Source organism: Psilocybe cubensis, chromosome 6 (genome assembly GCF_017499595.1).
Source record: "Psilocybe cubensis strain MGC-MH-2018 chromosome 6, whole genome shotgun sequence".
Taxonomy (NCBI): domain Eukaryota; kingdom Fungi; phylum Basidiomycota; class Agaricomycetes; order Agaricales; family Agrocybaceae; genus Psilocybe; species Psilocybe cubensis.
Genome location: NC_063004.1, coordinates 157,063 through 172,596, shown reverse-complemented (window position 1 = coordinate 172,596; position 15,534 = coordinate 157,063). Strand labels below are relative to the sequence as shown.

The window sequence follows — 15,534 nt, the reverse complement described above, 5'->3', positions numbered from 1 at the left end:
AAAAGGGTGAGGAAGGAAAGTAATGAATCCATTTTAAAAACAGTCGCTGGATACAATTTGCAAAAACATCTCCGATCAAAGAGAGCCAATCAGAGAGTAGCTGACCCTAAATTGTAACCAGCCGACTCATGCCGATCAGTTGTTCGCTTGCAGTGTGGTTGAATACATTGCTTATACGATTGAAGAGAGGATTCTGGGTTTATATAGCCGTATATAATATGGCATTTTTTTTAACCTGAACCATATCCTGGTACGATATATCCCTACATATTACCATGATTGACTACAGTACACATTTCCCATTATCTTGATTTGTTTATTTGTATCATTGCCCAATCTCGTAAGTTGAGGAGGTTCGACCACTAGAGAAATGATCAGTAGTGTGCGTGGTCGTTGTGTTGGCGATGATGGGGGGCCGAAACTGCATGACGGTTGAGATAAACCCTGCATCCTTTTCAAGATCTTTGACATGCTCCACACGTCTCTGGGAGGTACGGATAACAATGAAATTAAACGCACAACCGACCGCTGGGAGGTTCTACCAAAAGGTTAGCTCAAAATCCATAATTTTTCAATCAGTCATTCCACTCACAGTCCATGCAAATATCAGGATGGCGGTGGAGCTAGGCGTCCACCAAACAATGAAATGGGGAATTGTGATAACAAGGTATAAAGCACCGGATTCGATCAAAACGCGCATCACAAAACGGAGTTCGCGAACTGAAGCAGAAAGCGAGCTTGAGAATCGTGTTTGTTCTTGAACATGAAGCCAGATACGGTGCAGTATGACCCCTTCATGAGTATTAACGACTTGTACTCCCTTAAAGAAAGAACATGGATTTGCTCACCGGTCGAATACAAATTAACCGCGATAGAGCAGCCCCAGAAAGGCGTGAGAATGGTCCCCGGCCCTGTTGTCATGTTGACAGGAGTCCAAACTGTGCTGATTTTCGCACTTTGTACTATTTGCCAATATATCTGGAGTACTGTACATGCCGCTCCTCCTACCCAGAATATGACGGGGGAAATGATCATTTTGTAAGTCCTTGAACAGACGAGCCAGCATCGGTAGATCTAGTGGCACGTTGTAGATCAATGACCACAACTGGTAAGAATATATTTTTCCTACCAGGAAACCGTCCACAGTTAGTACAGCCATATTGGTAGCGGTGCACTTCAAAAAATTTAACTGAGTATATAGACAAACTATTTGATTGGTTTAATAAATACCATAACAACATCTGTCCAAGGAATGGTGTCGCTTTTCACCAAAGTTCCTCTCTCCAGGTCACGGATATTGAAAAAGGTTGTTGACACGGCCAAGGTTGTGTGAAGAGAGGAAAAAAAGAAGATCGCGAATGTTGCCAAAAGCAGTACTTTGTTGACGCTTTTTCTGATCCTCCATCCTTCATCGACGTAGACCAACCACCGTATGCAGCTTGCAAGGGAGCATAGGTACACCCCTGTGGCTATGGCAGCGATGCACAAGGCCAAAATCCTGTCCGTGCTTGTTATCGTGAGCATTGGAGGGTGCCCAGCTGTACTTTACCGGCGGTGTCTCGAGGATAGGATGGGGTTAAGGACAGCTCTTAGATGCTAAGATGACGAGGACTTATATCGTTGGGCTAATTTGGGTCCTGATCGACGTCGTGAGATAGATGTCGTAGTTTTGGTCGTTTGATCAAGTTTCAACACGACTGCCAACCAGAGCGCAGTGAGATATCGCCTACCCATTAATCAAAATCTTAAGAGCTCTACATGAGGTTTCTGTTTAAAGATAGCTAGAAGATGCAAGAACGAAAATTATGTTTGACAGACTGTGCGAGAATTGGTTTGCTCAGAATTATCCTGTTACAATTTTAAAACGACTAGGACTACATCCTAGCTAATCACACATAAAGAACTACTGCCAAGTTGACCACCCATTTACAATTTACAATATACATTAAAACTAGTTGATTGTCAGCTCTCTACATGTGTATGCACGACTGCCTGGTCGAGCAAACCTGAAGTCGTACAAAGCGTGAGAGTGCATATGTCGAAGATATTTCAAGACTGCAAAACTTCAGTAAGCCCACAGATTTGGCATTCATGCTACACACCACGGATCCAGCCGAGCTGTAACACTCCACCAACAGCGATGTCATTAATCACAACAGGTGGAGCGTTGGATGCAATGCCAAACACGATTCCAAGAAATGTCACTAGCGTGCAAATAGAGGAGTGCATCATTCAAAGCAGTATGGTAGTAATCCAGATTTTCCTTCTATGTCGGAGGAGCTGTATATATAGGCGCCAATGAGGGGCTGTAGAGATGGCGCAGCAATGTCAATGGAATGATCGGATTTAGGCACTGACACCAGTTTTCCCAAATATCCTGGCACTATATTAGATTGAGGAGCGATTGAAATATGCGCCGTTTAAAGATTTGCCTCTAGAAAAGAAACATACTGGTCAGTAGCTAAAGCTTTCTGGAGTTGTACATAAGCTCAAACGCTCAATGTTGAAACTTAGAGATTTGATTCTGAGAGGAAAGCCAGCCCTGCAAGTTGAGTGGGGCACCGTAGGGCGTATTTAGATCTTGCTGAGTATCACTGATCATGACAATCTTAAGCTCCCGCGAAAGTGTATAGTATTGATGGGTTTGTCCATGGATCAACTGCGGAAAAAACATTGACTTGAATGCTATCTTCGCCATAATTTCATTACTTCTGTATTACTTCATTATTACAAGTAAAATTACAACAACACCTCAGACCAAAAGAAGTCCCAACAAGAACTAACGACAAAGGCATATTAATCAGTGTCCGTGCACATGTCCATACAGAGTCCCAAGAGAATAGAAGTCCATTCATACCATTCCCTCTCCGCCAGTGATTTAGATAGTCCACACCTGGTTCCCATTCCCAACCGCGCACTGCCAAGTCTGTACTTGATTGCTGTTCGTAAGCACACCGTTTGTTAGGTCCAAGCATTGTCCTGATAATCATCAGCCCTATTCAGGTTGCTATTGACAGTAGTGAGCGCTTACCTTGAACAGAGAGCGCTAGCATGTTGTTCGAGTTGTAGTTCCACGTCTGTGCTGCGAGGTTATCATAGCAAGTCCAAATTTTCATCCCAATGCCGTTCGCGGGCGCTGTTCCGTGTGTTAGATATTCGCTCGATGTATTCTACGCAGACTAGCTTACCTGAACCGGCATCCAAGCAGAAGTTGGTCCCAGCCACACGTACAGCCGTTGTCCCGCGGTTGATCACCCACTTCTGTGCACCTGTGCCGTTGCAGTCATATCTAATCACCGGTAATCAGTTTCAAGGACACTAATCACAGCTCAAATAGCGTACATTTGCACTGGAGTTCCGTTGGCATATTCTGCCGCACGGACATCGAGGCATTTGGCGGTGTTTCCATTGGGATGGATTGCGACGCCGTTGGTGTTGGTCGGTGGGTTCGGGACAACGTCGCCTTGAATGCCTGTGGGGAATGTGAACACTCCGTTGGGATCAAACTGGTTCTTGAGGTCATGCAGACGGGAGTAGTGAGCGCCAAAGTACATCTGTTGCCCTGTGTATGTGATAGCATCATTAGTGGTGGGAGAGTAAACACCAATGAAATATGCCTACAGTTCTGCAGACGGTCGTCGATGTAGTTCGTGTACGCTCTGAGCTTATCTCAGCGAAAATTTCTCCTGACAACGAGCGACCTGTGATACTCACCCGATATCCCAGTTTGACGGACTGTTTGCCACCAACGCGTTGACCATTCCATCAACGAACCCAAGGCCCTGCGAAGGGTAGGGCAGATTGCCGCTGAACGAGTTCGCGTAGAATTGCCATGTGAGGAGCGAGGAGCGGTGCGCGTACGAAGTGGCGTCCGCGCCTACCGAGTTGATAGCAGAGTTGGAACCTCCATACAGCTCAGCTTGCACAAACCACGCCTGCTCAAATCAATCTCAATATCTACAACAACGACAAAAAGAAAACTCACAGTGTTTGCGTTGAATCCATCATTCGCCAGGTAGTTGAAGAATGCCTTGCGCGCTGCGTCCGCAATTGGCGCCGACTGGGGTGTCATCAAGCTCTTCGCGTAGAATGTGTCCCTCCTGTCGGGCCCACTCGCCGTGTTCAGGGGTAGTCCACCCGTCAGCGACGCGACACTATTGATGTAGCTTCCCGTCGTACGGCCGCCGCCAGGAGACGCAGGCATCTGGCTGAGGAACGGTGATAAAATCGCGTCGAGCTGACTCGCGGGACCGTAGAAGCCACCACCGAGACTGAACGTAACTCGACCCTGTGCACTGCCCTTGGAGAATGTGAGTTCGGGTCCAAAGGTCGCAGGAATGTTGTTCGATGTAGCGTATGTCTGGAAACGGCCTAGGGCATCCGCGGCAGCAGCCGCAGTAAGGTCCCAGTTGTAGCCAATAATTGTTGCGGAGGAGGGCACGGGGTATGTTTTGAATGTTATTGAGGTGGTGATACCAAACGATCCCGCAGCGCCTCGAAGAGCCTGAGTCTAGTTCAGAGAAGATGACAACAGGAAAACGGGAAAAATGCTAACCCAGAATAGGTCGGAATTCGAGGTACTTGATGCGGTTTTAATGGATCCATCAGCGGTGACGACGTTGATTGAGAGAATGTTGTCCAATACTAGTCCCCACATACGCGAAGTAAATCCCCATCCCCCGTATCCTGAATTCGAAGTTAAGCGTATCCGGATAGGTATCAGTCAGTGGCAACTCACCTGAATGTCCTCCAATTCCCACATAAGGACATGTTCCATGGGACATTGCCCTTCCAGCATTGTTCAGCGCTAACGCAATGTCCCCCAGTCTGCTTCCAGATCCAACGACCGCGTTTCCAGTGGAAGGATCCACGGAGATGGATTTAAAGTTGCGAAGGTCAACAACTACCGAGCTGTCCCGGCCCCCAAGTCCATTGGCGATGTAACTGTGCTGTGAAAAGAAAAGAAAGCTACTTCAATCCGGATTCTGTAAATGGATGAACGACTACTTACTCCTCCACTGCGAGCGACAACTTGGTAGTTGTTTGCAGCACTTGCTGTAATTATGGCGGATACATCTTGAGGGGTATTCGGTAGGGCGATAGCTGCTGGTTGGAAGGTATATCGTTGATTGTCTGGTGCACGTAATATGAGCTTTCAATATAGCGTCAGATAGGTCAGTAACGTACATGCTTGACTAAGAGAAGAGTATTGGGAATCTCCTGGGAACGAGACAGTGAAGCCCTTCCCGGACAAGTCTGATCGGAGGTCGGCACTTGCGAGCAGAGCTAAGCACAGCAACGCGGAAAACCTGACGAAAGATGACAACAGCATCTTGGGTTCAGGGGTTGTATTAGTGAAGGAAGATGAAAGGGAGAGAAGGAAGGGGGGAAAGCGAACAAAGGTAAAAGGGGCGTACTGTGAAGAAGAATCTGGCTTTTAGTTTATATAATTTTGAGGTGACAAGATCCTGTCCCGCAAGGTTGGGAATTCGGGTCTTCAGATGGTGATGATTGTCGCGCTAGCCGACTGGCGGCGATGGTTCCCCGCAATAAACTCCCGGGCATGCACGCAGATGGAAAAGATCTACACAAACGAAGAGATTGTTGTCAGCAAAAAGAGTCGATGACAGCACTCGAAGGCCACAATCGGAATGAATGGTTTGAATAGCCTCTTTTCTTTTGGGGTATAGTACGTACATATCGACTTCTCAACTCGTAAGATGACTATCCGACCGACTCTTTCCGAAGGGGGCGGGATGGTAAGTGGCTCGGGTGTAATGGTGCGCGGAGCCGTGCAAATCCCGGGTTCGCCTGAGCACAGCACGCAACACAACCAGGTACTTAAGAAAGCCTGTGAGCGTACTTCACATAGCCCGTGTTTCATCGAGTGAAACATATTGAACGGGGACGCGACGCGGAGGCTATAATATGGCCGTAATGTGCCTGAACACATGACGTGTATGAATGAGTTGGTAGTAGTGAGGTGATTAAATGTGGGGCGTCTCTTGATTGCAGTGGCGCCTCTTAAAGTCCCACTGAACGCGAAGAACGATGAATGGCAACCAGTTGAGGTTCAAGCTCAAGAGTGAATGCGTCGGCTAACGTCGGAGTTCCGACCTGAGATATTGCCGCAAAATGCCGTGATTTATACAGGATTAGACACCAGAAAGTCAGGTAGGCTGGTAACTTCAAAGATTCAGAAGAGTAAACGTCGGGAAAGCCCAAGGTGTTCTAGAGTCGGTGGTCAAAGATTGCCCAATTGTACAGTATCAGTCATAATTGGTCCAAGTACTTCACGACTCATCTCTTCGAAAGACGCACTGCAGAGCGAGGGCAGCGAGCAATACAAACACTATAACGCTGTTCGTTAGCTATTCGTTTAGGGTGTGGGCAAGGATGACAAACAATACGAACAGCAGGTTGTATCGGCAGTCAATGGAGGGGTGGCAAACAAAACAAGAAGCAATTTATGCAGCGCGTTTTTACACGTTGTTGTTTGGTGCGATTTATTAGCCAGAGAGATACATTCGCGGGCAAGAGATCCAGCAACGTGATTCTGCTGATCGTCAAGAGGAGCAGGGCCGAGGTGATGAAGCAGACCAGAAACATTACGCTGGCCACCCAGCAAAACGGTGGTGACGGGGACTAGCAACTTCGTACTGCTGTCATGGACGAGAAGGCAGGGGAGACAGGGACCAGGATTTTTTCACTGATGGTCGTCAAAGGGGGGAAAGGGGCGGCACGAACTAGCAGTAAGTTTGCCTTCGCTTCAGAGGAGAAGAGTGGTGACGTGGACAGGGGCTCGCGAGACTAGGCATCTAATGGTTGGGAGAGTGGTTCATGGCAGCGGGTAAGGCGGCTCGTACTCTAGATGTTTCCAAATACTTTCTATAAAATAGTTTTGGTTTTACGGATTTTGCTGGTGCGGAAGACCATGTTCAAATGTTCGCACAGCGGCCGACAATGCCAGAAATTTGAAGTCAGACTAATCACGTGCTACGTCCCGTGATGCGACGCGTCGCGTTACCTCTGCCAGCCCGATAGAAAGAGATTGTTCACCCGTACTTGAACTATCATATGTCTTGTAAAATCGAAACAAATAAAACGTCTGCAGTATATCAGAAAGCATTATATGTTCAAAACTTGGTTTCCAGTACGGCATCTGCAGCAAAATTGACTCAATCGAAACAAAGCCGATTTGAGCCGGTGAATAAAAACCTTGCAGGATAGTTGCTCTCTATGAGAAACAAGCCCTCTTAGAGAGGATTCGTAACTGGCAATTCCGAACTCACAACAAAAGGATCTATCCCAGGCTGATAGTACGTGTACCTGACGCGCGCGGAGATTTCACGTGACTGGATAATGAACGTGATGGGACATTTCGGCACAATCCGTTCGCTCGTTTCGTTATTCTGTTCAAGGCTGGCTTCCGCCAACATTCACCAAAGCTGTCTCAAATAAAGCACATCGCGTTATTGGCGCGGTTCATTCATATTCAAAGGTCTGTTGTACTCACTCAACATTCTGTTTTCACCCACTGGGCACTGCCCCGGTTCATGACATAAAGCTACGATGAAGCTATTGTGTCACCAATGAACCAGGTAATATTCAAGTGTACATGAAAGAGCAAACGTTACATCGGTGGACTCCTTGTGCGTGTATTTGTTGGAATCTTTTTATTCTCCTTTTACGCTTCTATATTTTGCTAATTTTCGATACTCACGTTCGAAATCTCTTCTCTTTACCTGCACAGGATGAGCAGAACCGGCCCTCCAGATATTCCACAGATGGGGAATTCCACGGGCAACACAAGTTCCGGAACAATTTCTAGAGAAAGCAATCCCTCTAGCGGTGGATCTATTAATCGTGGACGTGGACGGGGACGTGGAGCATTCTCTACCGCGGGAGCGAGATCACGAAACTCTGAGGGGCCGACGGCATCCCCACAGGACGCACCCGAGGGCCCAAACTCTGCTATAACGATATCAAACTCTTCCATATCTGCATCAGAACAGCAACGCGGAATAACTCAAACAGACAGAGGTGCACATGGAACTGGTAGAGGTAAAGGGCGAGTCAGGGGAGGGGGCTGGGGGAGGAACAGGAACAACATCACCGAGGAACCGAGTCATACTGTTAACGCTGGTGCGACAAAAAATGCACAACAGGCTCGTCCAACACATTGTAAGCCCTTTCCTAAAATCGCTTTTAATCCCCCTTTTTCTCATAAAAATATACCTTTGTAAATTTAGTTCTCGCATTACCCCTTGTGAGCTAAATTTTCGCCCTTATTTGCGTGATTTTCATTCAAGATGGGATTAGCACAACCATTCTACTCTCCGAGAGAAGGTAGCAGAATTCCAGGCCTCATTGTTCGAATCTCCATCGGTCAATGGCGACCAGGGCTCAACTGCGGCTGTGGATGCCTCTAAACCACGCTCAGGAGGCATGAGTGATTCCAAAGCCGCGATTCCAAACACGACTACTCCGTCATCTCACCAAAAAGGTAAAGGAAGGGCCCGAAAGCCAGTCGTGACGTCGCCCACCGTTGCAGGACTTGATACGAGCATCGTCATCGATCCACGTCGGATGCACATGACGCTTGGTGTGATGGCGCTGAGTACTGAAAAGAGCGACGACCTTGCTCCTGAGGAGACTGGCGAAACATCCAAGACCGTTGAAGCAAACCCATCCCTCGCATCCACTTCTGCACCTTCCATCCCAAGTGTAGATGCTGCCCAGCCCATTGCAGGACCCAGTGAAGAAACCTTTTCCTCACCGCCCGATGTGTCTAATATTCACTCGACCTCTCCCCCACCCACAACTGAGCCCAAGACAGTTTCCAGCGCACTCTCGTTGCTCGCTTCGCTCAAACCTCGTATATCGGAAATATTAAATGGATCTAAAGGCGTATTAGTACCATTGGAGGAGTTAGATGTTCTAAAGACGTCGCGGATGCCTGCATCGGTTAAAGCGAATACCGAGTTGACGCTGGATGATGACTCCAGGGTGGGAGCTGGCGTGCTGTTCATTGGTCCTCGGAATGAGGCGTACACACAAGAGAACGAAGATCGGGAAGAACGGACAAAACTGATGGAGGTCTGTGGTGAGTGACGCCAGTTCTAGTTTACTTTCAATAATGAGTCAACGAGTACTGATAACTTGGTTTGTAAATCATCACCTATTTTATTTTGACTGGATTGCCATGCCATTATGTTACTGTGGCTTACTCGTCCGCTTGTAGTGCTGGTCGATTCTGCGTTCAGAAAGGCGGGGTACATTACGGACAGACGCCCGTTAAAAGTATGTATACATGTTCTTCCTCGACAAGACATTTACTGACCATCAATCAATCTGTATCTTCTACATTATATTGCTATTTGCGCACAAAGCTACACTGTACAATATTAAATGCAAGCCACCACAAGCCCCCGAAACGCCTACCTTTTTGTTACTCGGATATTCTTCGCTCTCCTGCAATTTCCTTGATCAGCAGTACTCCTAGTTCTTCATCGATACCGCTTGTCCCTGCCGATATATCCAATCAGGGCACTGTATCTATTAACCCTCCTCTCGAGACGGTGGACTCAGAATATTTAGACGTGAAATCTAATGAGGAACAAGATTTCCCAATCACGAACCTTGTTTCATCGGATCCTGCGCTGCCATTCACATCGACAAACACCCCCTCCCCTCCTCCACATCCAAATCCCAACACCACGAAAGAAGTATTCGAGGGCGAAGATAAACAGCCGACGCGCATCCGTCCACAACCATTGCAGGTCCCTCCACCTCTTCTTACCAACCTGGGAGCGTACCGCGTTCATGAAATTCAGCTCTGGGAGATGGGGAGTCATGGCCCAAACAATGAATATGTTAATTGCGGTGGGATTGTACTGGAGTAATAGTCCGGGAAAATCTGGTGCGTAAGACGTTGAAGAGAACCCTGGTTCTCGTTGTATAGGAATGGTGTCCTGCGGCGATTCTACTGTGTTGTGGCGAATCTGTACGAACTCGGACGTCCCTTGGTGGTTTCCCTATTATTTTGATAACTGCACCCCAATAACTGGGGATTGAAATATTTTCATCAATCGTGAACAGTCAAATCATTGGTAAATACATTTGATGCTCAATTCAGTGACATGATATCTTCAGAACAAATACTACAGTTGAAATCGCGTGTTTAATCTGTACAGCTGTTATAGCCCAAGGCTTTGCAGGATTTCTTTAAATCCCAGATCGATCAAGGAATTTACTAGATGGATCAGGCTGTTTGGGAAATTTCAGTGAAAGAAGCGCAGCCCTAATTTCCATCGTACACTCACACTTGTGTGACGAAATTAAGAACATCGTTGAGCAGGTCATCCAAAAACACCAGGATTTGATTGGTTGCATCATCAACAGCAAACTGTTGCAGTACAACGTCGAGGTCAGGGATTACTGTTTGTGCATTAGTGAACGTTGTGGTTATATCCTAACAAACGATGCGTTGGTAAGCCCTATAGTGACCTCTAAATGCACAATTTGAGTGCTTACCGACACAACGGCGCCCATAACTTGGCCAACGCCGGCCGCAGTGTCTGTAGAGGCCGGCGTAGTTATCGCCACCAATGATGAGTGGGCCTGATTGAGATTGTCTACGACTCTAGAGATTAATGGGGAGATTGACTCTTTTGTAGCAACACCGCTCGCGACAAGAGAATCTAAAATGAGATAAGGTAGGTTAGAACAGTTAATATTTGTATTTTAGTAGAGAGGAAGGGTTCACTCACTGATTTCAGGTATGATCAAGGATGTCTGACTGTGCAGAGTTGTTACGACGTCCATTATAGAAAGATCATCAGTGGAGCGTTTGGATTCAGTGGTCGGCTTGGAGAACGCTGCCAATGCGCTGAATGAGAGGATAAAAGCGAAGATCTGAAGAGTAAGCATTGTCTTTGTTTCGACTGACTCGGGACACAGCGCTGGAGAACATGAGAGCTAAGCTTCGTCTTTTATACTGTAAAGCAAGGTAAACGAGGCTCACGCTACTAAATTGGATTATTGTACCAGATTTTCTCCGGGAGAATGCGAAAGAAGCTGACGAGGACCATATGAACCATCTGCCTTCTCTGTCCATCGTGTTGTTCAACTTTTCAGAATAAACATAGTTCATTTACGCGCGCTGTCACCAGTCATCTTGTACGGGTGCACTGATTGTTGTGAGTATTCACATTTGTGACTTAGAATCTGATTAAGACGTTTGACATGAAACAAACAAAGATCTCTGGCAGTTGAAGAAGCTGGAGTAGCAGAATATGCAATATTCGAGTTTGATAATGAGATTCAAGCGTATAACTTGCAGATTTTCAGGCTGCCTAAGTATAACTGTGAGAATTTTGACTCGTATTATCATTTTGCAGAATGATCAAATCATTCCAACTAACTGTATACAGTCAGCTGGACAATTTGTGCTGATGCCGAATTCATGGGATTCCTTTCCAAGGTGACAAATAATGGGCGTCATATTTTGAGGTTGACGAATTCTATTCACCCGCACCACCGAATATGTTTGCTAATATGGAAGAATGCACCCATGAACAGGACAGATCAAAAAGGTCAACTTTTGGCAGACACGGATGAATTAACAATAACCAGTTTCGATTAACCTGGCTGTCTGGAGCTGTTGATGCACCAAGTATGCTGGCACTTAACTTCAGCTCCCGAAGCTTGTTCAGGGTTCTTCATTGTTGCTAAGGAGAAACCAAATGTTCTGATCAATTGGACAGTCGTCAAACAGCCGGTCTCAGCTCCCGAGTGCTAAAATTGCTTGGTGAGATTTGCAAACCACCAACCAGCACCAACCGCACCTTTGCGACAATGATAGCAGTGGCAGTGTTGCCGGATCGGCAAAAGCTGATGGTCACACGGTGTCACACATACAGTCTGCTCGAACATACAGAAAGGGTTCACATAGGAAGGCCATTACAGGCTTCATATATACTATGATTCATAACTAACTGTATTGGTGAGGAAAACTTGACATAAAGCGGGCAACGTTTATTATTATCAATGTCTTTTGCAACGTCACACTACTATAACGCTTGATGTTTGCCGGCCCGGCAACACAGCCACTCTACTGACTTCGAAAAAAAACTGCCCTTATTTCCCATGACCGAATTATGAGGACGATCATCTGTAATGTTGATTTGCCACCTCATGTTTATACTTTTTCTTGATTGATATCACTGTAAATTTCGGCTCAAGCATACCGGTAAGAAATCTTGACACCTATGTCGTTTCAATGGTAATCATTCTTTAATATTTATGGGTTCAGACACTAGAAAATGTCGAGTTTTATATGATGTCGGAAAGCAGAGTTCTTTGGGCTAAATCATAGACTTATGTACACCTCCTGTGTAGGAATGTGGAATACACGTTCGAAACGACCATCTAGCCAGAGATTATGCTCATTGTTTGACATGTCCTTATTTCAAGTAAAGCTTTCCTGTATGATAACAATCGCTGCTCAGCCGTGAATTATCGTGCGGGAAAGGCTATTAGTCTCCAAAATCTCACTGACGCGCGTTGATGACCAAGTTCAATGGAACATGCCATCACTGTTTTGAGAGAGTGCCGTCCAATCGGCATGTGTCGGAGTCAAAATAAACGGGCCCATCGAAACCAAATCAAAACGAATGACTCGGAATGAGTCGTGAAAACGGACGTCTTTCTCCTTGCTTTCTCCTAATGATCAGCAAGCTACCCTTTTCTCACACCATCCCAAGGAACGAAAACAAATATCCAGTAGTATTTTTTCTCTCCTGAACGACATGTCTGTCCCTAGTTGAAACCGCTAACACCGTTTTTGAACTGATCAAAGATGTCCAACGGGAACGCATCCGCCACTTGCTGATAGCCCGCCACATTAGGATGCAAAAAGTCGCCAGAGTTGAAGTTGGGGTTCAGTTGGCTTGGGATCTCAGGGTTCTTCAACACCTCATCGAAATCAATCACCGCGTCGAACACACCGCTCGTCCTGATGAACGTGTTGATTCTCTGCCTCGTCGCCTCGCGCGTCGGGTCCGAGTACGGCTGGATCGTCGAGTTTGGCGCTGAGAACGGCGTGATAGTCGCAGCGAACAGCGGTATACCGAATGTGTGCACGCGCGTGGAGATCTGCTTGAATGCCTGGATGAGGCGGTCGCCAACGGCTTGTTGGGCAGCGACGGTCGGCGGCGCGGTGCCAATGTCGTTCACGCCCTCGAAGATCATCGCGTATTTCACTCCGGCGTGCGCGAGGACGTCGCGGTCGATTCGGCCTAGTGCGTTGGGGCCGAGTCCGTCTGCAAGGATGCGGTTCCCGCCCGCGGCTTGGTTGACGACTGCGATGTTGGCCGTCGCAGCGTTCTTTTGCATTTTGGCGAGGACTAGGTCAGGCCATCTATTCGAAGCAGGAGATGAGAAGGGAAGGATGGATAAGTGAGTAGAACTTGCCTGTTGTTTTTGTTGTCATCGCTTCCCCTTCCGTCAGTGATACTATCTCCCACAATGGAAAACACGCTCGTCGTAGGGGGAGCCCAGACCTCCAGCGCAGTCAGGAAGTACCTACGTACCCTTCAATTCGAACACATCCAAGACCAAACCTGACACTCACCAATGCGCAACGCTCTGCAACGACGCATCCGTCATCTTCTCCGCATTCACAAAGTTCCCGAAGCTAAACCAGCTCGTCGTACGGCTTCCCGGATGCGACGTCACATCGTTCGTCGTCTGGCCCTGCTGCAGGAATAACGACACCGTTACCATGCTCTGCGGGTCCACATTTACGCCGAGGTCGACAGGGTCGGATACGACCAGCGCGCCGTTTGGAATGATGATGCTCGCGTTACCGCTGAATGTGATCGGCTTGAGCGTGGGCAGCTGGATGGAGGACACGCCCGCGGCGCCTGAGGCTGGGAGTGCAATGGACGCTTGAGAGATGGCGAGGTCGGTCACGCCAAAGTTGTTGGATATGCGCACGCGGAACTGCGATCCCCCGACGGAGGTGTGCAGAGTTTGTCGGATCGTCGAGTTGGCGAAGACCGAGTTTGTTTTGTTCTGTGGGTTTTTTGATGTGTATGGGAGTTTTTGCTATTTAGTTGAACGGGGACGTACAAATGGAGGTGGGGGTAGATTTGCGGGTTCTGTGAGCTGGGGCATTGACGTCCAGGTGTCTACCCAGTGGCCTGGGGGTGGGACGGGGGCCGGTGGTTTCTTCGCTGGTCCATTGACTTGCGCCGTCTGTGCATGCACGACACTGAACGCGGCTAGGAGGAGGAGGAGCGTCGATATGGCTTTTGATAGCGCCATTTACAGTGCTATTTTAATCCCTGTTTTTTTTTTAATTTGAGGGAAGATGTAAGGGGAGGGGAGAGCAAGCGGAGGACGCAGTTCAGACGCCCAAATTTATGTGAATTGTGGGATTCATTGACACTGCATCGAAAATTCGATGGAAACGGGACCAAGAATACAAGAATACAATCGTCTTGCTGCGACGTGTGGTGAGTGGTAACAGGAGGGCATTTATTATCCAGTTCGTTGTCTATTGCAGTGACGTGGTGTGTTCTCTGTGGTTAAGCGTCGGTGAATTGAGGTCACCTGAGGAGTCGAAGCGTGCTAAATATCCGTGCTGGCGCCTGGCGGAGCCGCCAGCGGAGCATGCGTGCCGTGCGCGGTCCAGGGAGGAAGAGTTAGGCATGCGCAGTGACAGACTCGCACTCTCGGTGGACATAGAAGATGTGTCAAAACTCTAGACCAGCTGTTGTGGAGAGAATAAGTTGGTGGAGTCAATTTATTCCTGTTCATTGTTCTGGGAAGTCGTTCAGAAGGGCGAGTGCGCAGTGGGGTTGAGAAGTAGGACTTCGACGTAGAATCTTGACTCAACAGAAGTCAACAATCAACTTGAATGATAACCATTGAGGAAGAGTGTACTGGAATACGATGCGTCGCCTCTTTGTTCTTCAAAACATCTTCCGGACGGGCCGTGTTAGAGGGTATATATACGCTCAAGATATATTTTTATCATGCTTCAATGGTTTAACCGCTCCCCGCAGAAGCGGCTGACTTGGAATCCAGGAGCGCGTCTATGTACGAGTGTGTTGTACGCATCAACATCCTCTTTGCAGTTTAGATTGACGACAGTGTTCTATATTTTGAACTGTAGGTCCCAGTGGCATAGACCTTTTAAGAATTATTCTTGACTTCATAGCTTTGGGATGATCATGAAGGTACACCTTTTCCCTGAGTATCTGAGTCTCTAGTATCAAAGTAGTTGGGTATGCTTGAATGCGAACAACATGACATACCTTACAGTATTTGTCGAGCAGATGTACATCCAGGTGGTTCATAAATTCATCGAATGTAAACAGGTCTAACTGATGTATGCAACAGATGCCTCCCCGAGCACCAATGGACCAGTACGTTTTTGCACTACTTTGATGTGCTCTTGTTAATGAAGAGGTTTAGTACATGTGACCAGGCTATGTTGAGGTGAAGAGGTGCGCATACATGCAA

The 15,534-nt window shown here is 47.4% G+C and overlaps 5 protein-coding genes across 5 annotated transcripts; 1 reads left to right on the top strand and 4 right to left on the bottom strand.

The window, feature by feature from the left end:
- Nucleotides 1-325: 325 nt before the first annotated feature.
- On the bottom strand, nt 326-921 carry JR316_0006619 (uncharacterized protein; the record flags this gene model as incomplete). The annotated part of the gene is made up of 3 exons (XM_047892365.1): nt 326-538; nt 593-792; nt 849-921. The coding sequence occupies 3 exons, from the start codon at nt 919-921 to the stop codon at nt 326-328; spliced, it is 486 nt and encodes a 161-aa protein (XP_047747647.1).
- A 2,078-nt stretch (nt 922-2,999) lies between these two features.
- On the bottom strand, nt 3,000-5,332 carry JR316_0006618 (Chitooligosaccharide oxidase; the record flags this gene model as incomplete). Its single annotated transcript, XM_047892364.1, has 11 exons — nt 3,000-3,007; nt 3,032-3,136; nt 3,189-3,289; nt 3,343-3,562; nt 3,622-3,659; nt 3,715-3,935; nt 3,986-4,504; nt 4,556-4,686; nt 4,739-4,949; nt 5,012-5,133; nt 5,188-5,332. The coding sequence occupies 11 exons, from the start codon at nt 5,330-5,332 to the stop codon at nt 3,000-3,002; spliced, it is 1,821 nt and encodes a 606-aa protein (XP_047747646.1).
- A 2,422-nt stretch (nt 5,333-7,754) lies between these two features.
- Nucleotides 7,755-9,905, top strand: JR316_0006617 (uncharacterized protein; the record flags this gene model as incomplete). Its single annotated transcript, XM_047892363.1, has 5 exons — nt 7,755-8,184; nt 8,253-8,269; nt 8,323-9,106; nt 9,245-9,303; nt 9,393-9,905. 5 exons carry the CDS (start codon nt 7,755-7,757, stop codon nt 9,903-9,905), a joined length of 1,803 nt encoding a protein of 600 aa, XP_047747645.1.
- Nucleotides 9,906-10,199: 294 nt separating this feature from the next.
- JR316_0006616 (uncharacterized protein) lies at nt 10,200-10,932 on the bottom strand (the record flags this gene model as incomplete). Its single annotated transcript, XM_047892362.1, has 4 exons — nt 10,200-10,269; nt 10,326-10,474; nt 10,537-10,703; nt 10,773-10,932. 4 exons carry the CDS (start codon nt 10,930-10,932, stop codon nt 10,200-10,202), a joined length of 546 nt encoding a protein of 181 aa, XP_047747644.1.
- Nucleotides 10,933-12,822: 1,890 nt separating this feature from the next.
- On the bottom strand, nt 12,823-14,331 carry JR316_0006615 (uncharacterized protein; the record flags this gene model as incomplete). Its single annotated transcript, XM_047892361.1, has 4 exons — nt 12,823-13,423; nt 13,477-13,587; nt 13,637-14,079; nt 14,137-14,331. The coding sequence occupies 4 exons, from the start codon at nt 14,329-14,331 to the stop codon at nt 12,823-12,825; spliced, it is 1,350 nt and encodes a 449-aa protein (XP_047747643.1).
- Nucleotides 14,332-15,534: the final 1,203 nt, after the last annotated feature.